At 42.6% G+C, this 26,548-nt stretch overlaps 2 protein-coding genes, 1 long non-coding RNA gene, 1 other non-coding gene and 1 pseudogene across 7 annotated transcripts; 3 read left to right on the top strand and 2 right to left on the bottom strand.

Annotated features, from left to right (window-relative positions):
* Positions 1-493: 493 nt before the first annotated feature.
* On the bottom strand, positions 494-10,536 carry LOC147193061 (polycomb protein suz12-B-like). 2 transcript variants are annotated; one of them, XM_086133613.1, is made up of 16 exons: positions 9,968-10,536; positions 9,338-9,384; positions 9,180-9,244; positions 8,291-8,359; positions 7,897-7,946; positions 7,694-7,824; positions 7,340-7,592; positions 6,116-6,218; positions 5,931-6,039; positions 5,667-5,850; positions 5,492-5,586; positions 4,612-4,755; positions 4,369-4,526; positions 4,068-4,266; positions 3,089-3,168; positions 494-3,016 (listed from the first exon to the last, which is right to left on the bottom strand). In XM_086133613.1, the coding sequence occupies exons 1-16, from the start codon at positions 10,140-10,142 to the stop codon at positions 2,695-2,697; spliced, it is 2,184 nt and encodes a 727-aa protein (XP_085989739.1). In that variant the 5' UTR covers positions 10,143-10,536; the 3' UTR covers positions 494-2,694. The 2 variants fall into 2 exon arrangements, with proteins under 2 accessions (XP_085989739.1, XP_085989740.1); XM_086133614.1 differs by having other exon boundaries at positions 7,739-7,824; positions 9,968-10,535.
* Positions 10,537-11,688: 1,152 nt separating this feature from the next.
* Positions 11,689-12,947, bottom strand: LOC147193060 (uncharacterized). The gene is made up of 2 exons (XR_015103219.1): positions 12,776-12,947; positions 11,689-12,373 (listed from the first exon to the last, which is right to left on the bottom strand). It is a non-coding gene; the product is annotated as an uncharacterized LOC147193060 (long non-coding RNA).
* Positions 12,948-13,336: 389 nt separating this feature from the next.
* Positions 13,337-13,408, top strand: trnat-cgu (transfer RNA threonine (anticodon CGU)). The gene has a single exon. It is a non-coding gene; the product is annotated as a tRNA-Thr (tRNA).
* A 193-nt stretch (positions 13,409-13,601) lies between these two features.
* On the top strand, positions 13,602-19,164 carry tsen54 (TSEN54 tRNA splicing endonuclease subunit). Of its 2 annotated transcripts, none has more exons than XM_086133930.1 (12): positions 13,602-14,055; positions 15,364-15,522; positions 15,600-15,663; positions 15,800-15,883; positions 15,959-16,057; positions 16,408-16,460; positions 16,535-16,636; positions 16,807-17,239; positions 17,309-17,444; positions 17,899-17,959; positions 18,060-18,173; positions 18,841-19,164. In XM_086133930.1, the coding sequence occupies exons 1-12, from the start codon at positions 14,000-14,002 to the stop codon at positions 18,989-18,991; spliced, it is 1,512 nt and encodes a 503-aa protein (XP_085990056.1). In that variant the 5' UTR covers positions 13,602-13,999; the 3' UTR covers positions 18,992-19,164. The 2 variants fall into 2 exon arrangements, with proteins under 2 accessions (XP_085990056.1, XP_085990057.1); XM_086133931.1 differs by having other exon boundaries at positions 13,997-14,047.
* A 1,465-nt stretch (positions 19,165-20,629) lies between these two features.
* LOC147193057 (5-hydroxytryptamine receptor 3A-like) lies at positions 20,630-26,156 on the top strand (annotated as a pseudogene). The gene is made up of 9 exons (XR_015103232.1): positions 20,630-20,747; positions 20,846-21,006; positions 22,243-22,287; positions 22,372-22,481; positions 23,692-23,865; positions 23,949-24,109; positions 24,431-24,641; positions 24,719-24,871; positions 25,691-26,156. The product of XR_015103232.1 is annotated as a 5-hydroxytryptamine receptor 3A-like (transcript).
* The last annotated feature ends 392 nt before the right edge of the window (positions 26,157-26,548 follow it).

The raw sequence follows: 26,548 nt of genomic DNA, 5'->3' as shown, positions 1-26,548 counted from the left end.
TTATCCTGCGAGACTTTTGTATTTTAGCATCCGGCATCACAAGTGCTCCTTTTTGGGCTAGTCCTTGCAATAATTTGGTCGAGCTGGAGGGGCCCCCCGCACTTCCCACTACACCCCCCGCGATTGACTTGGACCAGTCCGCCTGCTACCCGTCAATCGCGATCGACTGGTTGGACACGTTGAAACTCATCCCAAAATGAATACTGTAATAGTAATTAATTAAATGATTCACCCCACCACCAAAGACAAGAAAAAAATCCTGTAATTTGGGGTTGGAAAGAATGTCTTAGGCTGTACTAAAATATGAAAAGAAATTAATATAGAACGTTCAGTATATACAGTAGTGAACATTATGAACATTCACCAGTTAAATGTGGAATTCTTTCGCAACAATTCTCTGCTGCTTTTGTATTTTTACTAAAATAAATTCAAAGTTGTACACATTTTGAAAATATTTTATATTCTTAGAAATTTCAATGAGATAGACTTGGAATTGTAAAAATGTGCTCTTTTTAATAGAAAATCATAAGTTGAAAGCAGGCTGCTGATACATTTTTGTTGTCCAGCTGCTGTGACATCAGTCAAAAAAAAAAAGGTTTCTTCCCAAACTGAGCTAACAAATGCATGGTGTCAAAGGAATCCAGTTTTGGTTATTTAATTGTCACGTGGACATCAACAAAAAGTATAAACGGTGGACTTTTATGAAACGATGCACACCAGATAGTTTTTTTCCTCTGCAGAAAATAATGATGAACACGTATGGGGTCTTGCCCCCTGCTGGGTTCTGGAAGAATGCAACGTTAAGGCACTTCTGCTCTATGCTGGCTTCACTTATTCATTTTAGACTTTCATTTTCTGGTGATGACTCAAACTACAGATTCAGTGTTAACGTTTGGCAAAAGGCAACATTGGCTCAGAGGGAACAAGGCAGATTCTGGATCAGGTCTTTTTGAGAAAAAATAAAGTAGCACCATTGAAGGAAACATTATGACGAGCCCGGCAGAAGAATAAGATGATCTCTGATGTCCTGACATTTTCAGGAGATGTTACACCTGGATCTGACATCTGACCCTCAAATGGAACCTGCAGTCCTCTTTGGTGGATCCAAGTGTTGCAGGTCTTGGACCAAGTCCTAAAGTTTTGGGATAACAACCTGGAAAATCTGATCCAGATTTATTCGATCTCAAGATCCTAAACTTCAAAAGCTGGCTGAATGATCCAAACAAAAAGTCCGCTTTGAGTTTCTGTAAAGGTACCTAGTTGCCCTACAGTGGGTGAATGGTCTGTTTCACACTGATACGCACCGTTAGGAACATTAACAAAGTCCCTCGTTTTTGAGATTTAAAAAAAATGTTTTGGTGACTCGTTGACTCAGAAAAAAATCCAGTTTGGAGATCTGCAAGGTTGTCTCGCTGTCAGGAACATGGACGACATTTTGGATGTTCATGGGTAACAAGAAGATAAACGATATCCAGGTGTTTGTCCAATGTTCCGACCAAAAAGTCTACTTCGGATTTCTGCGAAGGTTTTGTGGTCCCTCCACCATCAGTGGTCAAACTGGACCTAAGATAAAGTCCTCAAGTATTGGCAAGACAAAGAAAGCATGAAGTGATTCTTCATCCAGAATCAAGCTTAGAGTCCTACAAGTTCAAAAATGTTCCTTAATGTTGCAAATAAGTAAGTCTTGTTTTGGATTCTGGAAAGGTATCTGGTCACCATTTTACTGTCAGGAATGTGGACAGTATTCTCAAGCCCTGGGATAAAAAGGAAAAAAATGAAATGGTGGCATCTTTTTGATCCAGAATCAGTTTAAGGATAGCAAAGAGAAAAAAAGCAAATTTTCTGGGCTCCAGAATTTTTCAGTCTTCACATCCCAAAAAGTCACAAAAGTGGAGTTTCCAAACCTAAAGTTCAGTTTGGGGTTTTCATGACAAGGACAGGAAAAATGAAGGTCTGGTCTAAACTACATCCAGACTCAATCTGTGAGTGCTAAAAGTTGTCTTAACTCTTCAGACAAAAAGTCTAGTGGGGCTTTTCTGGTCACCCCGCACTGATTGATCCATTCATGTTTATACCCAACAATGGAACAAAAAACAAAAAATCCTCAAGTTTTGAGGTAACAAAGAAAACAATATTCTGGTTTCTCTGCGTTTCCGAATTATTTTGTCCTCAAGACCTGAATGTGCCAAAAACCTAATTGAAGGTTTAAAACCCCAAAGTGCATTTTGGGGTTTCTTCTAACATGGACAAAGTCAACAAGTTCTAACAAACAAGAAAGCACGCCGTTCTACTGTCTTGTTGATCCAGAATCGGTCTTTTGAGTCCAAAATTCATCTTATGGGTTGCCACAAATTGTTCCCCCGCCAACAGTGGTCAGTGTGGATGGAACATGGGCAAAACCCCAAGAAACTGAAAAACATGCTGTTCTGGTGTTTGAACTATCTGGAATTATTCAGTCTTAAAGACTTCAAAGTCCCAAAAGTTGGTGGAAGATTCCCAAAGTCTCGTTTGGCGTTTCTGGTTGCACTTCCAACAAAAGTCCGTAAGGAACATAGTCCTCAAGATTTAGGATAATTTGGGAAACAAGGCTGCTCTGGTGCCTCTGTGCTCCAGAATTGCCATGTCTTGATGGCCAAAATCACCACGATGGCTCCAAAGATAAAGTTGGAGTCGTTCCATTAGTCAGTTTATAACTCAACTCTGACTCTCCTGCCATCTACTCAGGTCTTCAGACTCCGACGGCTCCTGGTCCGTCTCCATCTGAAACTCCACCGCCGTCTCCCATTCGTCTTCCTCCTCCGCCTCGTCTTCCTTCGCCGGTTGTTTGTCCCCGTGCGCGGCGGCCTCAAGTCGGGCCATTGCCTGGTCGATGGTTCGGGTGTTGACCAGGTTGAAGTCGTGCATGCTGACCAGGTGCAGCAGGAAGTTGCGGCGCAGGTTTTGCCGAACGAGGTGAGCGCAGTGGAGCTCGGTGAAGAGCAGGCAGGCCTCGTTCATCTGGTGGTCGGCGATGAAGCTGCGGGCAAAGATCGTCGTGAGTATGCTCGGAAGAGTATTACTTAAGCTTCATGCTAACTTGCGGACAAACCCGTGTTTCATGACGTGAAGGTTCCACAGCTTCATGATCTCCTTCTCGCCTTCATTCACGTCCGTGAAGTCTTCGATTTGCTGCGGGTGCGCCCCAGAAAAGAAAAGGAATATCAATGGAAACAATCATGGCAAAAAAGTAAAATAAAATGCCTCCATCTATTGAGTAGCGCAATTAATCAAAAGCAACTACTTCATGGTCAACTCAAGCTGCCTAAAGGGGCTGCCTGACAAATCGAGGAAATGTGACAAGCAAAAATCGGGCTGAGATATTCAAATTAGGAAAGTAAAATATTAATTGTTCATTTTCCAGATGTTGGGTAAATGAAATTAGTTCCAATTCACCGAGCTCGTGCCAAACATTAAATCGTGGAAATGAATACGCAAAATTTTATGGGGGGTGAAAACCACACAGTACCTGTAAATTTGGAGTTGTTTTTGTTTTTATCGGAAAATCTGCTACTATGCATGCATGTAAACAGGTAACACCAATTTTTGTTTGTTTATCTGGAAAAAAAATGTTTTTTTACTTTTATGTTAAATTTTAACAGTTTTTCCTCTGTTTGAAAACAAACAAAAAATGTCCACCCAGATTAACAAAATAAAATAACTCACAATGTTTCTCCTAAAACAATTTGGGAGATCTATGGTTTATTTAAGCCACACATTTTGTTTTTTTCCAGATTAAAAAAAATGGGGATAAACAATTTTATCTGAAACTTTGTATTTAAAAAATTCCTAGATTAAACAAAAAAATACAAAAAAAACATTTAGAGACAAATGCCCTCAGGTTTTTTTTTGGGGGGGTGGGGGGGGGGGTTATAAAAAATTTGAGAGGCAGGCTTTGAACTAATCCACATTTCCCCCCCAAAAGTACAATAACATTGTACAGCAATACTACCTGAGGTGCAACCTCAGCTTTCTTTCATTCAAACAACATCCAGCGCGTCTGCTGGGAAATGTCGGTTGCGTAAACGAACCTTGGCGGTCTTCTCTTTGAGCCAGTCGGGGTCCCTCTCGTCCTCGCTGTCCATGTCCATCTCCTGCGGCGGTCTGGGCACGCAGCTGTCGCTTCTGAAGTAGAGTCGGTTAAGTCCGCCCACGTATGAACTGAGACGCTGGCGCTCGCCGTCCTCGCACTCCAAGAACTCGGACAGACTCGGCTTGCTGCGCTTGGGCCTAGATGGATGACACACGTTTGCAACAATTACTGTCATGCGCGTGTGTGTGTGTGTGTGTGTGTTATCAAATACACAAGAAACATCTTTGTCTTGTTTGTACCTGCAGACCAGGACGTGAGTGACGGCCGCCCTCTTGACGGGTCCGTTGCGACTGAAGGCGAATCCCGGCTGGCCGTGGACATCCTGAGGGTTCCCGGCGTACGAACCGTCGTAGCTCTCGTTGATGGAGACCTCGATCTTGGCTCCCTTGGGGTGAGGCTGCGCGACAGTAACATTGACGGGCGGTTAGCCCTGTACCTTCCGCGACGTCCTTTGATTTACCGGGGGCGCGGCGTCCACTCACCACATAGTTGAAGACGAAGCGCGAGTGAGACAGTTTGAGGTGTTTGAGCAAACTGTACAGCTTCCTGCAGTTCAGGGTGCACCAAGGACAGTGAAGGTCATCTCTGGCCTCGGTCTGCTGCCGACTGTTGTTGTTGTACTGGAACTACACGCAAAGCGCACATGGTGGCGAGTAGTTTAGATGTTGTTTACCCAGGAGCGGATGTAGTTTTAGTTGTACCGTATTGGCCCGAATATAAGACGGGTTTTTTTGCATTGAAATAAGACTGAAAAAGTGGGGGTTGTCTTATATTCGGGGTCTAGACATTATACCCATTCACGACGCTAGATGGCCAGATACCATTGAAGCGAATGCTGAATTTGACTCCCCAGGCCAATGCAAACCCGTCACGAAGAATAAAAATAAAAATAGCGGTAAGAAAGAAAAGAGAAGAAAATAATAGAAGAGACAACAGAAAATGGAGAAACGTAGCGACAATCTGGAGAAAAATGGGTCGAAGATCGGCCAGGTTAACCGGCAGCTGAGGAGAAGTTATGATGTCATTTACATTTCAAAAACCAGAAGCCATTCATTTACGAATGTGATTGCACTTGAGTTTACATATTTAAATGTTCCGATATTAAGATTTGAATGAGGCAAAAATAACATGCTTTTTCTCTCAAATATATTGTTATAATCATTTGTTTCAGACGTACTGTAATTATTTTCTGTATAAAAATTAATTTGGTGATCAAAAAGTCTTTTTTTAAACTTGAGTCTTGAAAAGGGGGGGGGGTCGTCTTATAATCAGGGGCGTCTTATATTCGGGCCAATACGGTATTTTTACCTGGTTGAAGGTGATTCGGACTAGTCCTTGACCCGATATTTATCTGTAGTTTACCTGGTAGAAAATGCGTAGTTTGGGTCGAGGTTCTGATGGGACGTGTTCTCTGGCTCTGGTGTGGACTTTGTCTGAGTTGATGGTTTCTTTCACAGCTGCGTGCAAAAGCTTGCGGTCAGTCAGTCCTGAACCTTCTGCAGCCTGCCTCACCGTGTTCATGTCTTGAGGGTCTCACCGTGGGTGGCGTGTGCCGCGTTCCTCAACGCGTGTACCGCTTTGCTTTCCCGATTGGCATCCGAGTTGCGCGTTGCCAAAGGTTTGGCCACGGGAGCCGTGGAACCGTCGCAGACTTCGCTGGTCCAACGCAGAGTGAAGCGAAGAGTCGGGCCGTCACAGAATGCCTTCAGTGGAGGCATGTGCTACACGCACACGCGCACAAACAACCCCCAAAACCTTTAAAAACAATCACATCTACACACACAGACACTCAGCTCTTTACCTTTGTGTCCAATATCGTCTCCCAAGTTGCTCTCATGTTGTTTAGAGGACACTGCTGTGTTAATTCTTGCATTGAAACTTCGTAGTCACCATCCAGCAGTTGCAGACGTCTGAAAACACAGACCATACAGGACATTGTGTTGACATATTCATGCACGAGATATCCATCAACATGTTGTGCATCACCTGTTTTTATCAAAGACCGTCATCTGTGCCACCAGCGTGTTTTCTCCGTCCTCCCTGAGGGGGGAGCTCCGCCTCTTCTTGTCGATCATGTCCTCGGATAACTCTGGATTTGGAAAACAATTCGGGACAACTTTCTTCTCACTCAACTCTTGTGTACAATGGAGGGGGGGGGGGGGGTATTTTTAAATGAAAATAATAATTTGCATTTGAATGATGAAAAATTATAAAATTGGAAAATTGGATTTTCAAAAACAGCAGACACACAAAAAAACGATTTTTGAGGAAATGTCTTTGTTAGAATCTTAAATAGGGCGGCACAGTGTTCAAGTGGTTATCGCGTCCACCTCAGAGGGCAGAGGTTCAGGGTTCGATTACTGCCTCTGGCCTTGCTGTGTGGAGTTTGCATATTCTCCCTGTGCCTGCGTGGGTTTTCTCCGGGTATTCCGGTTTCATCCCCCATTCCAAAAACATGCATGGCAGGCAAACGGAACACTCTAAATTTTTCCCAAGGTGTGATTGTGAGTGCGAATGGTTGTTTGTGTGCTGTGTGCCTTGCGATTGGCTGGCAACCAGTTCGGGTGTGCCCACCTACTGCCTGTAGACAGCTGGGATAGGCTCTAGCAGGCCCCGCGACCCTTGTGAGGACAAAGCGGAATCCGAAAATGGATGGATGGAAAAGATCAAATATTTTAAGAGAACCCCCCCCCCCCCCCCCCCAACATATCTTTGACAACAAAGATACACGCTCGATACAACCACGTGCCCTCGCCCACCTTCCCGCCATGCTAGCTGATTGCGGGTAGAAAGTGCTTCCCAATTACACGTGTAGTGCAAAGCAGCAGGATCCTCCAATCCAGGCGGAAGAAACCTTCAGTAGTCATTGCCTTTGCGGAAATTGGTCGGCTTTAATTGCTTTCTAATTATTCCGTTTTCTTTTCAAAACTTCACTCAGCAATACAGCTGTCAAGCCGATGTGAAGCCGACGTGCTAACCACTGGACTACCGGGCCGCCCTGTGTTCAATTCAAATCAGAAAACAGATTTTTGTGGGGATAAAAATCAGAAACCACATAAAAAAAATCGAACAAAAATAAGCTTCAAATTGGATTTTTGTGAAAACATTGATTTGAATAGTATTTTCCTTTTCAGATTTTTGAGAAAAAAAAAAGTCTAAAATGGGGAAATTATATTTTTTTGAATGCCATGTGGATGTTTGCCTGCTGACCTGTGTGATGGTGCGCCTCTCCGTTTGCAAGTCTGTTGAGGGGCAGCCTGTGGTCATATGCGGGCTGCCACACTCTGAAAAGCAGCGAGTAGGACTTGACCATGTACGAGTTGCTGGTTTCAAACTCGCTGCTCGGGACGAGCAGGGACGGAAAGCTTCCAAAATGTCCTGCACCGCCGGGAGAAGTCAAGTCGGGATTTAGAGGAACCTGCTTCTTCCCGGCTGGAACCTGCTTGACCGGACAGCTCACATCCTGGATGGGAAGAACCACACTCATGTCAATCAAGCCTCACAATCATGAAAAAACAAACAAACCAAAAGTATAAAATATGCTTTGGAAACGTAATTAAATACTTTGACTTCATTGGTTGATTGATTGACGACATCATCTCGCCTCACCTTCCTCTTCTTGTGACAGACTTTGACCAGGAGGACCTCCAGGGACACGGAGGTCTGCTCATTCTCGCAATCCTGGGACGGTTGCCCTGACGACAACAAAAAGCAACAAGTCAACCAAAGAGCTGACGGGAACGAGAGCAAATGCGACGCAAGCGTACCCCATTTGTGGAAGAAGCCGGTGAAGGTGAGCTGCAGATTGGACGCCAAGCTGGTGAGAAAGCAACATCGAGTTGCACATATGAACAGGTCGAGAGAATTCAGCGTAAACCACATAAAGTAAGCCTGCTACCTTAAGCCTAACACATCATGGAAAATGCCATAGACGGGCTAACTAATAGTTTCTACAAACTTATCTGATCGTGTCTGTATAACTGAATTATACTGTCCCCCAGTGGCCAAATTGTGTACAGCAAAAGCTATGATGCACAGACAGTTAAATTTTTTAGATTCTAAGTAGTGACGCTGTATTATGTTTTAATAGCCAGCAGATGGAGCCGCAGAGGAAAGTACATAAGTCAGGCTGGTTGTGCCTTGGCGGAGGTCTCGTCTCACCCGTGCATCTCCTGGTCTCCTTGCATCTTTTCCACTCGGAAGAGCAGATTGTCCACCTTGGAACTTTTCCTGGGCAAACAAACGACACGTTAGCAAAAACAACATAAACAGTCGATGTCTCCCTTGTTGTGATGGAGACTTTTTTTTTTTTTTTTTTTGCCAAAAAGCAAATATAATAATAAGAATAATAATACCCTAGTACAAACATCTTTCAAAATGGACACATACAGATACACGTGCTTTCGGAATCTATTCTGAAAAATAGAAGTGACACATTGCGATGACTACAGGAGCTGTACAGGTTGTAGTACACTGTGAAATGTCAACAGTGCTGGTCATACACTATTATTATACGGAGAGAAAAATGCATGCACACATTTGTACATTTCTGGTGTATTTTTTTAAAGGCTATCAGTATGTTTTATGATGTGCAGTTGCCATCTGAGGCTCACACACATTCGGTTTCATTTTCAAACACTTAACTAGCGGATTTTTATGCAAGGCAAAGGCTGCCTGCGGAGATAAGTGAAAACACCTGTGGAGGCCTATTGTGGCTTTAGGACATGTGAACCACTCATATAACACAACGAGTCAGAAAACATTTTTGCGTGGTAGGTGTCTGGATTTTGTGCTTTCACTGGCATCTACTGTATTCGCATGCAGCAGGAAGTGGAAGTGAACCGCTGCTAGCTGACAAAGAAGAACTTTCAAAGTGAACCACTGAGCTTGATTGTCAGAGGATGAACTGTCGGTCTGTGTGACTAAATAATCAGTCCAAATGAACATGTGATAACGGCATTAAAAAAACAAAAAAAAAACCCAGTTGATTTTCTGTTACATAAAAAGGAAAATAACCACTAAAGCAACATATTTTTGGAGGTTTCGTTACCTCTTGGCCTTTTTCCTCGAGTTCCGGTGCGACATGTAGGTGAGAGTCCTATGCAGGAATATGGGCTACAATTGGAAAGAAAAAAGGCATATTGTTACAGTGATTCCATGTGAACACGTTAGGAAATTAAACCTAAAAAGTATTTCAAGAAAACTTACAGCGATCAAGTTCCTAGTACGGAGGAACCTGTAGATTTGGGTCGGTTCTGCAACAACAACAGACATTCAGTCAAGAATCATCAACAGTTCCTTGTTGTTCATTAACTCACTTGTATTCTTTGGCATTCGACTCAGCATGACTTAGATTTGTTCTTGGTTTTACTGTTTGGTGCTTTCTACCGCCTTTATTACCGATTTGTCTTACTGTTTATTGTGCATGTTAAATTGCTCCATGTACAGCACTTTGTATGCAGCGATGGCTGTTTAAAAGTGCTCTATAAATACTGTTGACTTGACTTGACTTGATTAATACAACTGTCGATCAATGTCAACTTGGCTGCAATATTATGCAGTATTTCATACTTCTTTTGGACTTTTTGGGGATGTTTTTAACAATGAAACTGATTAATGACTTTGTAATATGAGCAGAAACAACACAGCTTGCTCAAATGCCCCAAAAAGGAAGCTCGACTCAAAATTATTGTACAAGAAGATACGATGGTGGAGGTAGGAAAATAAAGAACTTGGAGAGTTCAGTACAATCATTAGCTCTTCCATTTATGCAATGACCACTTCAGCAAACCCGTTTAACGAATTAAATAACTTGTGAGATTGAATTTCGGAACTCACTTTCGAAGGCCTGCAGGAACAACTCGTGGTCGGCTCGGACGACCTGCATGTTGGGCTTCTTTGAGTCGGATGAGGACGACGACGGCGGGTACAGTCCGTTCGCCCTCGCCCCGCCGGCGCCACCTGGGGTCACCGGGTGGCCTCCAGCCGATGGGCCGTGCCTGTGTGGAGCCATCCACTGGAACCAGGCGAGCTTTTAGGGCGTTTGCTTGCCAGGAGAGATAGAAATTTGAGTAGGGGTTCTTTGTCAAAAAAAGAGGAGCACCGTCACGCGAAAAAGGCGACAGAGGAGATGTTGACAATTCAACGCAGCTGGGAGGGCTTGGGGTTAATTTATTATTTTTTAAATTCCATGTCCAAGCGAGGCTCCAGTGAGGCGCTTCAGCGCGTTGGCATTACAGAGGCCGGCCAAGAGGTTCCAAATGCGGGAGACGAAAGCAACCCGACGCCGCCGTTCAACAGCTAACTTCCTTAGCTGGACAAGCTAACCAGGACGAAGCGACTCTCCGCCCTCGTAATAAAAAATAATAAACCGAAAAAGACGACTTAAATAAAAACACACATGCATTTGATTAACATTGAGGTTTAAATCCACAATTTCAAATTAATTCATGTAAATTGTTGATTGAGCGCCTTTTGCCAATCATAGCATATCATTTTTGGAGGTGATTATCCGGTTCATATTTTCAAAACATAAGATAGTTACTGTCGACGCGCTATAGTGTGTGATTTTTTTTTTTATATCTACAATTTTTTTTCATGTATGCACCACAGATGATTAATTTGTTTCTAGAAATCGAATTGTAACTACTCGAATGGGGTGTTATGTAGCCAACCAATCAATTTTATTTTGGCGACCGATATGTCTGTTTTATTTTTCCGGTCATGATATGTCGCCCTTGACCAAAGTTGAAATGGATGCTTCACTTTTTATATGCATTGAAAGATTCCGCCTTTCGAGTGCTTGAGCCAATCACAGCGCTTATTTGTGAAACGCGACGGTTTGATTGGTGAGGGCGTTTGCCTTTTCACAAATATGAAAGCGGCCTTCAACGAATATCAGTTTCCTGACCGCATTGTATGTTAATCCTATTTTTTACGGAGTTTTCTTGTGTTCAGTTATATATTTGAATACATTTTGAATACGTTTTAATGTGATTATAGTAAGTGTGCATGAATACTTTAAAGCTTAAACTATCAAGCTGTTGTATTTTTTTCGTCTACTTTCCCTCAAGAGCTTTAATTTTGATGCAATTTTGCATACATTATATGCCTCCGAATTGTGTTAAACTTTTGCAATGTGTTTCATTAGGTTTAAACATTTACAGTATACCATAAGATAAGATATCCTTTATTAGTCCCACACTGGGGAAATTTACAGCCTCCAGCAGCAAGAATGTAGGCAGAAAGAAGAAAAAACAAACACCGTCCAATTAAGTGCAATATAAATACAAAATGGATAAATCGCAGTGCTATTTACAGTTGTCTTCCACATCATTCAATTATTAAATATTATTGTTGCTATTTTTTATTCAGCAGCCTGACAGCAGTTGGTAGGAACGAGCGTCTGTATCTCTCCTTCTTGCAGCGCGGGTGTAACAGTCTCTGGCTGAAGGAGCTACCTAGTGCTGTCAGGGCGGGCTGGAGAGCATGTGGGATAGTTTAAGGCTTAAATATGGTCTCTCAACCATGGCTTTTTACATTAAAAAAAGAAAACCTAATTCATCACTGATGAGCTTTTATTATTTGTACATACAGTATTCCCTTTTAAAGTGTCCATCCATGTTAGCAGTTTGTCAGAACATAATGCATTATTGCACTCCACAGAAAAATCAAAGTTAAACAAAGCAAAAAAAAGAAAAACAAAAATAGAAAATAGGTTGCAGCTTGACTAACTTGTTGATCAAATGCGAGCCAAGCTGCATTTCTAAACCATGATAAAATCTTCAAAATAACGCAACATTGCTTTCTTATCATGCCTGGAGGATGTGCAGAGACATAAAAAGAGCCAGAAAAACAATCAGTGCACTTCTTATCTCGGTATTGGCTTTGGAGCCTGGGCCAACAAGTAGTCAGTTACAGAAGTGAAAATCAACATTTAACATACACAGAAACAACTTTGCTCCATTCCATTGCCTTTTGATGGTGGTGGCGCGTGCATGTCATCCCGTTCATCCTCATCAGTGTTTCCTCCACAGGATGTATGTCATAAGCAGGATGAGGCCTGCCGACAGCCCCGCGATGACAAACTGGTGTATGGAGAGCACGTTCTCCAACGTGTGGATCCTCTCCTCCATGGCGCTGGTGTGGAGGTAGTCGTAGATCCCCGCCGTGATGCTCCACAGCGCCCACACGGCGTCCAACACCAGTGGCATCGCGGACAGGCTCGGCGGTTACGCAACGCCTCTGCAAATGACAAGTTCCCAAAGGGGACAAGTTCCCAAAGGGGACAATTTCAACCCCAACGACAGTAACAAAGAAAATGCAACATCAGAGTGCCTTAAGATACAAGTTTGATTTGTTTCGTGGCCACGGTCCTAACTAGAAACGATCAACGTACTCTGCTTTCCTGGGTTCTGTGGGGAAAGTGCGGTAATTTCGCAGAAACTGTGTGAAAGAGGCCCTTCGTGGTTGCATTATATGTACGCTCAGGATTATTATTATACGATGTAATGTCCTGTGATTTTGTTGAGCGAGAAGTTGATGAAATCTTCGCTCCGCCTTCCAACATATCGAAAAGCTAACCGGTTAGCCACCAACAAGCGACCACGGATCAAAACAAACGAACAAAAAACAACTATTACTCACCGCATCCGCCTCCACGAGTCCTGATTTTTCCGAGAATGTAACGCAGCCTCCCCACCGGCCGACGGGATGAGCGTCGGGCAGCGTTCAAGACATCACAGGTGGTCGGGAGAAGAAGATACTTTTCTCCGGGCGGACATCACTTCGGTTCCGCGTCCAGAGCCACTCCCACCTCACGTCATTCCATTTCCGGCTATGTCATATGACATCGGTCCTCCTCCTCCAATGGCGACAAGCTAGCGCGCGAGCAAGCTGACGTGCAAACTACGATCGAAGCTTTCAGAGCCTGTCATTTAAAGGCAATTAAATAGCTCCAAATATCACCCGGTGAGACTATACAAGTCATTTTCCGATTTGTACTCTTTACTGTCTGTTGTTTGAGTCCTACTTTGGATTATTTATGGGTTTTTATCCCGGCAGGATGAACACAACACCAGAAATATGAACGTTGTGTTCGCACTGAAGTCACAAACTCCGTTTTTGAACGGCAGTTGCGTTCCAGCGTTCCAATTCGAAACATGTTACTCATTAAAAAGACTAGAACTGACCCTTACAGCACTACCAGGCGCGGTGGCCAAGTGGTAAGGCGTCGGTCTCGTAAACCGAAGATCGCGGGTTCGAACCCCGTCCGTGCCTTGGAGGTTGTGATTAAGTAAATACTTTTTAACGGAAAGTCACATTCTCTTGTGCTGATGAGCAACAAAAACTTTGAACAAAGACCAAAGTAGCTGAGATTTGAATAGCACACCGTTTTTCCCAATAAACTTTCAAAACCCGTGTGTTGCCCTCTTGAATTGATAAGGGCATGAAGAAAGCAATGACTCACAATGAGGCAGCACTTTGATGTTATGCACAGTCGACACGTCAGGTTTAATTCAAAGCTGACAATTGACAGCGGTCAATCACGATGCCCTTTTGCGGGTTAAGCGATTCGACTCAAAAGACGGGCACTAGGACCCACAAGGACACTCGATTCTTCATAAAACAGCGCACCAAAACATTGACGATGGCATCTTTAGGTTTTACAGCGAAACTGTCGTAATTGTTGACACGTTTAATATGAATAAAACCGATTTTTACAAACATTGCACATCTTTCTCGCTTGAACACTGTTTTGGTCCATGTCATTCTTTGGGCTGTGTGTGTCATTGTTTCCGAGATTCGTCGAAGAGAGTGGCACTAGGACCCTGAGTTGAAGGAAGTGCGTGAACGCTCGACCCGACCAAGATGGCGGACCAAAACAAGGACGATGCTGACCGAAAGTTTTACAGCGAAGTATTAAGGTCCATTTTCGTTTCGTTCGCACATTTAAGTGAATTAAGTGGCAATTATATAGAGTTGTCGCTCGTTTTATATGAATTAATTTGGGCTGTTTCTGTATTTCCTTAATTCTGCATTTCACACGTGGCTTGTAGTTTCATTGATGCTGGCAAAACCTGTCGTACACACAGAACGATGAATAATGTACAACACAACCAGAGTGAACTTATACTGTATACTGTATATATTAAGAATAATTTATTAACGGTTCAAGTTCTTTGTGTATGTCATCACGGGATCGTCACTCGTAGAAACATTTTGTTTTAATTCCACCGAAACGTTCCTCCACTTAGAGAACGTGAGCATGAAGTGTTTTGATAAAATTTAAAAACAGGTGCTGTATCTTCATATTCAATCTGCGTGATTATGATTTTTACAAACCCAACTGCAGTGAAATTGGGACCATATGTTAAACAAAATAAAAATAGAATACAATGGAATGTGTTGGACCCATAAAATTCTAAATTATGATTATTTGCTCAATACAATAAAGTTTATAAATTTGAATATTAAATACCTTGTATTCGTAGTGCATTCAAGATAGGTTAAACATGGTGTGCAAATCATTGTATTCTGCAGTCATTTGTTTTACACGTCCAGACCCAAAAGGATTGGGTTTGTATAAATCGTATCAAAGCAATCTTAAATGCTGCGAATTGAGGAGCTAGTTTACAAGTCAGGGTGGATGACATGGCCTTATTTTCTCACCCCGTCCAGCTACAACTTCCCAATAAAGCAACAAGAGTTACATTCCACTGAAGACAGATGAGCGGATACATTCTCAGATGGTTTTGACAAGAAAGGAGTGAAACTTTTTACCTGAGATATGTACTTCAGAACCACAAATATCTGAATTGTGTTGCCTCCTCACCTGTACAACTACTTAACTACACATGTGAAGAGTGTGACAGATTTTACTCTTGCATATGGACCAGCTGAGCTTTTCTTAAATTGTTGAACATTATTAACTTATTAAGGTCACATTTTTTTACAACATCTCATGCATGAAAAGTTATTTTATTGCATTATATCTGTGGATATAAGTAGGAAGTAGATTTTAGTTATTGCCAACAAAAACTTGCTGGACTCAAGTAAACGCGAGAAGGGCAAAAAACTAAATTTCTAAAAAAGACGTGAAGGCTATTTCACTGAATGAAAATAATATTTTTGTGTAACAAAAATTTAAGACAATTTTCAAATCTATATCAAGACAGCGCAACTTTAAATACTGCATGTTATTTCATTGAAATGTTTCCATTCTCACATTTCAGCCCTTCTGAGCTGTTCTCGGCTCGTACCCGGAGCCACAAGATCCCGGTCCGCGGTCAGAAAGACTTCTACCCAGATGACTCTGAGGAGCAACGTTTCCGTCTGGAACAAAGCCTGAGCGAACACTGGAGTCTGGTATCGGAGGAACGAGTGGAGAGGCTGTGAGTGGACACGCGATCATGATGATACCGTCGTGCATGTGCGGCTTGCTTATGACGTTTTTGTTTTTCCTTTGCAGCGGTAACCTGGTGAAGGCCGTGTGGATTCCAGATGACCAGATTGTGGAGCTTCAGTCTCCAGCGGTGAGTGTCTGAGCTTCATGTCCTCCACCCCTTCTCATTCTTTTTTTTAAGTACCATTTGTAGAGGACAGCTCCAAAATATCTGCATTTACAGGCAGCGTGAAAGGGCCTTTTAATCTTTGACTTGTGTTTTGCAGGGGAAGTTCTGGCAAACGATGGGATTCTCCGCCAACGGCAAGCAGTACCTCCTCCCCGAAGAGGCGCTCTACCTGATGGAGTGTGTGAGTGGCAACTAAAGTCGCATGCACCCCTTTTTCACCACTCGCGGTTGAATTTACTTTGCCGTTTTGTACCAGGGCAACGTGCAAGTGTTCTACCAAGACCTTCCACTCTCCATCCAGGACGGCTTTGAATGCTTTCTGTCTTCAAGTAGTATGAGCCTGCAGCAGTATCAGGTGCAAGCAAAAGTGCTCTTAATAACATTCTGATCCTCCTCAAATGTTCAAATCAAAACGTAAACACTAAGGTTGCTGAAAACTGACATATTTTCCTTGGAATTTTTTGGATTGCTGGTTTTATTATTTGAATTCCAGTTATTGAGTTCTTATTGCCCCGCCCCCAAAAAAGCATAAGGAATTGTTTTCAATAGAACAAATAGAATGATGGAGCGTTGGTGTTTTTTGAGTCTTGGATATAAGATAAGCAACAAAATCAGGGTTTCTGTATTAGTATTTTTTACACAATGCTGAGAAAAATGTACAAAAATGAACACTTCTAATTAATTCGCCCTGTTCCCTCACAAAAGGTGTTTGGGCATCTGAAGAGGCTCGGCTACGTGGTGCACAGATTCGATGCCAGGTAACGGGGACGCAACGGCTGAGCGGTGAGGTCATAGAAGTCATCACATCAGCGTGTTTTTCTCTTGGGCTTAGCTCGCAGCCGTCGTCCTACGCGAGGCAACTTAACTTGCCGCAGTCACGTGGCGCAAGGACGCTGAAGAGGAAGCGCAGCGACAGCGTTGTCCCAACTTGCAGGTGTCAAAAATTACCAAAACAAATCGTTGTCTTTGGTTGAGATTTTTTTTTTTTTTTTAAACAGGCACCCATATAGGCAGCAAACTATTTGGTGTGAATGAACTGAACAGGCCCTCTTCTGCCTTTAGCTGACATTCAGTCTGAATTATGTTTTGCTTTATCATATGCAGCCACAGTGAAGCACACAAAGTGCCCGATGTGAAGAGAAGGCAAGCAGAAGATCCAACACTTCCCGAATCTCGACCGACGTCCTCACAATATACCTTGGGAGCTCAAAGCCCCTCTGCAGATTCAAACGGGGGCCGACCCTGGTGGATAACACACCCTGTTGCCAGCCACCAGTCCCACGAACATGCCTGTCGGCGCTCCTTGTGCTGGGACGGGGTCATCGTGTTCCCCGACGTAGCCTCGCTGCGCGGGCACTCCAGTTGCTTGGCCTCTCCAGACCCCTCTCTGCTGCCCGGTGGTCTGACGGTGGGTGAGTGTGATGTCAAACCGTGGATGAGGAGAATCAACCAGCGTGAGGTCAAGATGAGTGCAAAGGACAGAGAGAGGGAGAGAAGGGAACACAGAAGGAAGTGGGATGTCAACAGAGACGAAAAGGTGTGCGGTGGGCTTGAAACCCTATTTTCAAACCCTATCCTTGGCTTAAACCCCAATGTCGATACGAAGGTGCGACAGTGCCGAAACTGGGCCGAGTATCATCAGCTTCTGGCGAGCCGGCAAAGGAGACGCAGTGGACGACCGGAACACTTGTGGCAGAGGGAAGTCACTCCTTTACACGACCACACCCAGCCCATCTCCACAGGTAAGCAACTTGACCTGGCCTACGTTCATGTCCACTCCGGTGTTCTAAAATGCATTTCGCAACATCAGTCACATGACACACTAGTTTCTTTTCAGTTGGCCATTTAGGCAGCAATCAAAGTGGGTCTGAATTAAGCGTGAAGCCTGCTAGTTTTGGGTGGGTCAGTCCAGTAGAAGAAAGACATAATAACCACTCCAACAGGGAAAGACAAACAAACAATATATTGATTTTTTTTTCGTTTTCTCCAGCTGCCCTTATAGGCCACAAGCTAGTTGGGTCTTAATTGAAGTACACATTCCATCTGCTGGTTTTATGTTGCGGCCAATCTAGCGCATGATAATGTACCTAAAACTCATTGTGTTTATTTATTTTTATTCTGTCTGTTTAGACAGCAAGTTACTTGGGATCACTCCCCCCCCCCCCCCCCCCCCCCCCCCGTTGTTCTTACTTCCAGGTGAACTGCTAGACAAAATCAGTGTCATCAAGTCCACACATGTGCTCGAGGGAGCATCCAGGTATCCCGGTTTCACTAAACGTCCCGTGGCCATTTTCCTGTGTAAACAAAATGGTTCATTAGGCGGATGTAAAGAGTCCACCTGCTCCACACTCTTTTAGGTTGAAGGCCTCAGAGGAGTGGGGGATTTGTTTCACTGTTTACCAACCTGACACGGTGGCGACCTTCAAGAAGAGTGACCCGGGTAAACCTTTTGCCCACATGTGCGTTTGCAGGTGAGTTGACTTTCATGTCTTTTGGCATCAACACACATCAATCACCGCTTTCATCACCATCATGCGGCACATGCACTAAAGTACTGAGATAAACGTCTGCATTTTGCCCAAACCCAAACAGAGGTACACATTTTCTACACTTTTAATTTATGTGGCTCTTCTCATACTTTTGTCCAAATTTTTACCACGTTTGTGTCCCAATAAATCCATATCCATAAAAAATGAGCCACACGATGATAACAAAATGTAGAAAAATATGAGGAAAAATGAGAAATGTGTGCTTAATGTAGAAGAAATAATGGGACAAAAAGGGTTAAAAAAAAAGAGAAAATAATTTGGAAAGAAATTACAAAAAGTATAAAAAAATATATATCACGCAAATGCATCAGATGAAAAATATAAAAACACGAGGAAAAAGAATTAGAAAATAACAGAATATTTAATTAAAGTAAAGTAGACTAACAATACAGACGTAGGTTTGTATCTATACAGGTATATGTAATCTGAGCAAAATATACAAGATATTAATCATAATTATTACAAGACAAATGAAATGTATTAGTATTACAGGAAAATCGTTTGGAAAATGGAAATTTTAATACTCCAGCATTTAGTGTAATGTCCGTCATCACACCTGTATGTGACCGGGACTGGTACTTGGTTCCAGCTTCACCGGGCCTGTTCCGGACTTGGCAGCCATCAAGCAGCTTAGCTTCCAGAGTGGTGACGTCCAGATAGTCTTTGCCGTGGTGGACGCCGGTGACATCTCCTTTTACACCTTCAAAGACTTTCAGCTGCCCACTGATGTGTACCCATAACACTCCCTTTCACATTCATTTTTAAAGGAAATGCCCCCCCCCCCCCCGCCCCCGCCCCCGATAAAAATGGCTGCTTTGAACCAAAATGGAGTTACTGTGTTTTTGTTGGCATGTCTACTTGAGTCAAACTGCTTTTAGGGGCTGAATTAAAATTGTACTGACACTGTAAACTGCCCATTTTGTGTCTTTTTTGACATGGCGGCTTCCTGACGTTTTTGTGGGGTGAATCATGATTAACTTCTTTCTCAAATTTCATCATGCTAAGACAAACTGTCTTTAGGGGCTGAAATTTTGGAACTTTCTGCGACGTGCATCGATCATAAAATGGCTGCTTCAAAGGAAATTAGTCGACTTCTTGTCAGAGATTAGGCTCGGACAAGTTGAACAAACAGACTGGACTGAGGAAGAGATTGTCTTTCACTGCTGGCAGGTGGTACGATTCTTTGAAGCTGCACTCACTCGTTTATGCAAATTACAAGTGACATTCGAAAAACACTCCCCTCTTCATTTACATACCGTGCCCCTTGGGCGTCCCCCTGATACGCCCCTCAGTGGACACCTGGAGGCCAAGACACTTCCTGGTACAAGCACCAACATCCATAATCAACAGATACTTTTGACATTTTAATGAGTAGCCTTTTCATAAACTGGGACGTCTGTAACTTTGCTCAAGGACATCTTACCATGCTGGAGCGTATCCTGTCCGCTAGGAGTTGAATCTTTCTTGCTGTATTATCAGTTAACGAGCGCCTTGGCTCCATTCACCTCATATTGACCCCTGATTCTCTGTGCTCCATTGTGTACAAGCTGTTTAAACACACGCGTTTGAGGTCAATCAAGCATATAACAAAGTAAAACTTAAACATGATGACATTGTGTTTGTCTATTCCATCACCTCTTGAGTGTTTTGGGTGATCCTTGAGCCTTTTTTATATGTCTGGCCAATCTAGAACAATATACAGTATGCACATCAAATGTTGTGTTACTAAGTCAAATTACTTTTTTTGTGGATAAATTAAAAAAAAATCTGGTGGTACTTTAACTCATATGTACTTCTATTTTTATTTACAGTAAAACACAATTATTTAATAAGTGAAGTGCACATACCTGCACCAACAATGAATACATTACATTAACATTCGAATTAGAGAAATGTTTTTTTGATTCATATTTTGTTCTTGACAGGAAATCAACTAATAAACATTTGGATGAGATCAGCCAGTGCGTCTCAAGCCTTTTACACCAAGTAAACCCCCAACCCCCAAAAAACAAACAAAAAAAACAAAACAACAATCTGTTACTATGTTTGAACAATAAACACTGCATTGAAAAAATAGAAAATGAACTAGAGAAATGGTAAATCATTTAAACTGCATTGCATGCAATTCAATAAAAATTACTGTAGCATCACTAAAAATGTGAAACGTAAAATACAAAATCCGACCGCTTTGTGCCTGAAAGTTAAATACACAAGAACTGGACTAAAACGAAGGCATCCCTGAATTGAACTCATTTCGGCCTATCCGTGACATTCCAATTTGCTTGTGTGCCAACGTTTTGCCGCAGCTGTTGACTCCATTGTTCACATTGTATACATGAATAGACGAAAGGAGCGCCGCGATGCGTTCACTGTCTCATTGTTGTGATGTTGACGCAAGCCTCCCACCTCATACTTTTTTTATAAAGCCGTCGTTTTAGCAGCTGAGGCAGACAACCATGTCCACCTGGAGAACCGTCGTTCTTGTTAGCCTGGCCGGTAAGTTGATGCAGTTGGTTTTCTTTCAAAGGTTTCTAGGTATTTGGATGATTTTTATTATTATTATTATTTTAATTTTTTTAAATTTGTGTTTGTAGTCTCATGCAGTTGGGCGTCCAACTGCTCCTACTCGCGTCTGCTCAGCTACTTGGAGTTGAGCTCCAACAATGACTTCCTGGCCAATGTCAGGCCTGTCAAGGACTGGAGGCAGGTTACAAATGTGCAGATTGACCTGGTGCTCTTTGGCATCTTGCAGGTGGTAAGTCACAAGAAAAAAACCCAAAACAGGTTTCAAAGGTGCACTTGTGAAACCTTGTTTGCATTTATTTGATTCAACATATTAATATTTGTATGTCTAATATATGTGTTTCTTTTCCCTCGTGTTTTTCTGACTTCATCTAATAGTTTAGTATTTTTTCATCATATTACACAATTGTGCAATTTCTTTCTGATGAAACAAGCTGCCAACTATTGTAGTCAATTTCATCCATTCATTCATTTTCTAATCCGCTAATCCTCACAAGGGTTCACAGCGTGCTGGATCCTATCCCAGCTGTCTTCGGGCCGTGGGTGGGGTACACCCTGAACTGGTTGCCAGCCAGTCGCAGGGCACACATAGACCAACAAGCCAAAGCAAGTTTAGAAACACGGTTAGAAATCGACTTGACACATTTGTACTAGTGCCATGCGGCTGCAAAGTACTGCTAGGTCCAGTATTTTCATACTAGTGCCGTATGGCTGGAAAGTCCAAACTGTGACATTATTACTAGCGGTGTGACTGCCAGTCAAATTCATACTTGTCATGCTGCTGCTAATGTTATCTGGCCGCAACTTTCCAGATTCCTACTACTGCTATGTGGTTAAATAGTACAAGTTGTCAGATTTATACTAGTGCTATGCGGCTGTCAATGTGAGTCATGTCCAAGTTGTCAGGTTAACACTACAACAGTGCTATGAATATATTAAACCATTTAAAACAAATGTCTATTATTTTTTTAATTTAGCAAATATGTAATTGTTATTTATTCTTTTTAATTTGTATTTGTTTTCCTGGTACATTTGTATATTTTATCTTATTTAACTTTTGGATACATTTTGTCATTTCTGTCAAAATATTTGTCTTTTTGTTTTAAATGTAGTTTTTTAAGTATATATTTTTTGGAGTTCATACAGAAACTGGATTGGGGGGGTTGTATTTTTTTTTGTCCAATAATTTTATCATACCTGTGTATTTTTTTAATCTAGTATCTGCATATTTTTCCATCCAGTATTTTGTTATGATTACAAATGTCATTTATAATTATCTACAATCTAGACTCAACAATCTAGCGAAATATAATACCCATTTTACTGTATTGATCATGGAAAGACATGCTTCTTTTATTTTAAAGACTGTGTGTAAAGAAGTAAAATTACGACACAATATCTCTGTCACAATTCATCTGTGTAAATATTGTTCTTTTTTTTTTCTTTTTTCTGTGTTCTCAATGTGTAGGATGAGAAGCTTCAAACCTTTATGAGTCACGTGTGGATCCAAACGGTGAGAAGCCGCTCCAGTGCAGCAAATCATATTAACGATTGATATGTGTGCTGGGTATTTTATATTTCCTGGTCTGTTTTATAGGTCTGGGAAAATGATTTCCTCAAGTGGAAGCCGTCTGATTTCTGCAACATCACCCACTTCTCCATTCCCAGGTCCATGCTGTGGACGCCCGACATAAACATCCAAGAGGAGTGAGTTGGCTAACTATTTTTTTTCTTACTGTTGATGACGTAAGAGCAGGTGGCACTCACGTGGCTGCTGCAATGAGCCTTTTTTGTTCCCTAAGTGTTCACTTTAACACAAGACATGACTATTATGTCATTTGGTGCTATTATCAGCTAATTCAATAGTCATTTTCCTGGGTTTACAGAACACGTTGTGTAATCAGATTCGAACTCTCGTGTAAATGTTTACACTGCCCATCATGCGTGTGTTTGAACAACTAATGGATGCACAAAACAGCATCGTTATTGTGTTTAATTTGACCGCGTGATTACACACACTCAACAGGCACCATTTTTTGGTACACAATTCAGTGACATCTGTCAGTAAAAACTCAGAATGGTGGAAACTCAGAATGCTGCTGGAAAATTCAGTCCCCAAAGCTACTCTGTCACATGAAAGTTGGTCGACATGTCAGTCGTGAGTAGAAACCATCAATACTTGACATATCCCAGGATAGTTGTACGCAAATGTACCAAGTACATCATCTGGAGCCGATTGCAATTGATATTCATGCAACAACAAAAATATTTTAAAAGAAATATAGTGGCTTATGAAATTAATTGGTTCTGGAAGACATTTCTTAACTCAAATTTTTTTTAAGTAAAGACGCGTTTTCCATGTACCGGTAAACGCCCCAATCCGTTCCAAGCCTGACATAAATGTTTTCTAAAGCATAAAAATGCATCAAAATATGTAACAAGTACATGTTACAATTAGATTACCGCACAAAAATGTTCAAGATGCGTTGTCTGAAAAGACAGAAGTCTGCCATTTTGGTTTGAAGCGGCCATTTTAACGATAATAGCACCACTCCCACACCCCCAAGTTGTTTTTAATAATTCAGACCCAAAATACAGTTTCCCTCAACAACATGAAATATGGTAGCCTTGACAGTCATGAGGAGACCCACAAAAAGTCGCATACTAAAGACACAGGAAGTCTCTCTCTCTTTTTTTTTAAACATACCGTGAATGGCAGATTCTTCCTTCAAAGGCAAACTACTCCAAGACAATTTGGCTGATTGCTACCAAAATTGTATTATTTGACAGCTTAGATTTTTGCTCCCCTATCTTTAACTCATTCACTCCCAAAGACGTTTTTAAACGTCTTTTCAGACTTGGCTGGTACTGAATGAGTTAATGAGGCAACTAACTGAATATTGCGTTGTGCTCACAGTGCCTCCGACGGCGGGAGCATCCAGAGCAGTTACTACGTGACGGTGTACGCCAACGGAATGCTGCAGATGACCGCCCGTCAGCGGCTGACAACCACGTGCACCCTCACAATTTTACAATTTCCCCTTTGACCGTCAGAACTGCGCCATCACCTTCAGCGCCATGAACACTGACGGTAAGAGTGGACGCCAGGCAAAGACGACGACGGAAGTCAGGAAGGAAGCTTCTTCAATTTGTCTTGTCCTAATCTCGAATCAGATAAAGGCATACGACTCGGGACACTGAGTGGTGATGAATTTATTACGAACGTCTCAGAGCAGTCCATGGTAACTCGTGGGGAATGGAGCCTGAAGCACTTGGAAATCATCTCAAACGTGACCGGCAAGGGAAAACCAAAAATTTGCGAACTGATTTACCAGGTGAGGTTTGAGTTTTTGGGACGTGGCTGACTTAATCCAAGTCTGGATTCCGCATTTGGCAATTATAGAAACCATCACTACTTGACAAATCCCAGAACAGTGGTATGCAAATGTACCACATACATCACCTGGAGCCATTTTACAATCAATTTTCATGCAACAACAAAAACAGAAAATATTTTCATAAAATACATTAAGATTTATCAATCAGAGGGCATAAAAACGATGACATCGTTGGCCAGCAAGCTCGCCCTAAGAAAGGAATTTGAAATATGATTGGTTCAAGATACAATTCCATTTAAGTTACGTTCCCGTTCCTAGGTGCGGATCGAACGCAAGCCGATGCTGTACGTGATCATCTTCATCGTTCCGCTCTTCTACCTGCTGGTGCTGGACCTGACGTCCTTCTTCATTGACGAGGGCCGCGGCGAAAAGTTGAGCTTCAAGGTCACCGTGCTGCTCTCCATCTCCGTCCTGCTGCTCATCCTCAAGGACATGCTGCCCTCCACCGAGGACAACCTGCCCATCATTGGTGAGCGAGCGGTCCCGTCTGTCCGTCCCGTCCCGTCGCATCACGCTCTCGCTGATGCCGCCTCTCCCACCTTTTAGCCAATTTCTGTGCGGGCGTGTTCGCCCTGGTGGGCCTCAGTGTCCTGGAGGCCATGCTGGTCAGCTTCATCATCGACCTGGATGACAGGTTTGCCAAGAAGCGGGCAACATCGTCTGACAGTGAAGTTCCCTCAGACAAAGGGGACACGAAAGGTCAGTGGCTGGTGGCTGTTTGAATGAAGGAAAAAAAAAATGAACTAGCGCTAGTATGACTCTGGGTGGCACGGTGGTCAACTGGTTAGCACGTCGGGCTTATAATGCAGAGGTGTAGTTAGCATATTCTCCCCGTGCCTATGTGGCTTTTCTCCGGGTACTCCGGTTTCCTCCCATATTCCAAAAACATTCATGGCAGGTTATTGGAACAATTAAATTGTCCCTCGGTGTGAATGTGAGCGCAGTTGTTTGTTTGTCTATGTGTGCCCTGTGTTTGGCTGGCAACCAGTTCAGGATGTACCCCGCCTACTCCCCGAAGACAGTTGGGATAGGCTCCAGCACACCCGCTACTCTTGTGAGGATAACCGGATTAGATGATGGATGGATGGAAAGTTGGAAGGATGGATAGTATGACTCTTGACTAGGAGCTGCAAAGTACTACTGTAGTATGAATGTGATTAGCAACCACATAGCACTATAATGAACATGACAAGTTGGAATTTGTAGCCACATAGCACTACTATTAAAGTGTCATGGTGAACTTTGGCATCCTATAGTATGGTATGACTCTCACAACTTGGACTTGGCAGCTGCATAGCACTAGTATGAATCTGCCACGTTGGACTTTGCAGCCACATAGCACGAGTGTGACTCTGACAATCTCGACTCATTAGCTGCATGGCAGTGGTATGCTATGTGACGAGTTGTGCTTTGAAGTATGAATCTCACTCAGAGCCACATAGCATTGTGGCTTGCGCTAAAACGGCGATGCAAACGTTAGCTCCTTGGTGGAGGTCAACAGCCCCCGTGTCCTTTCAGATTCCCTCGAGGAGAAAGCGGAAGGTTTGCCCATTCAAGTCGGACCTCCGTCAGAATGCGAGCAACTGAGACTTTTTCTGCAGGAGATTCACGAAGCTCAGCGGCAAGCGGCAAGCAGCCGCGATTTACCTCGGCCTAAACGCTTTCGACGGATTGCAGAAATAATCGACATTCTCTTCTTCATTTTTTACTTTTTCACTGTTGGAATTTTTCTGGCGGTGATGTATGTCAAGTGGATTCCGCCTGGCTTTTTCAGTTAAACTCTGACAAACTCACATGATTAAAACACTTTAAAGAGTCATTATTTGCTTTGAAAACGTAGCCGATTTGGTCCATAAATCATATTTTGCAAATTTCCAGCATTTTACATGCTTCTAGATTTTCTGTAACTACAAAACGCTAATTAAGTTTACAACAATGGCAGGATGACAAGATTATTACCATTAAACTTGTATTATGTTGTTTATCCAAGTGTTCCAATTCATGTGTCATTGCTTTTCAGTGCATTCCATCCATCTCGTTAATCCTTAACACACACGGACAAACTAGTCACCAGGCAATGTCAGGGCACACGTGGAGAACACACAATTTAGAAATTTAAGGAAGACCTGCGACTCGTTTGCAATGCACTGTAATCAACCACCACTGCCTGGCCCTATCATGACAGTACTTTTTAAAATTGAAAACATTTTCTATGATTGTTTGTAATGGTTAAATATTTGCAGGGCGCTTATTTGTTTTTTTTCTTATCGTTTCTCAATTCCACCGTGCAAAGTCAACGTGTCATCACATGATACTAAGATATGTCGTTGATGACGCATCTGGCAGTGGTTGGGTAACGTGCGCAGAACGTAATAA

Source organism: Hippocampus guttulatus, chromosome 16 (assembly GCF_054856545.1).
Source record: "Hippocampus guttulatus isolate MCC_2025c chromosome 16, RoL_Hgut_1.0, whole genome shotgun sequence".
NCBI lineage: Eukaryota > Metazoa > Chordata > Actinopteri > Syngnathiformes > Syngnathidae > Hippocampus > Hippocampus guttulatus.
This window is presented reverse-complemented; position numbering and strand designations above follow the sequence as displayed.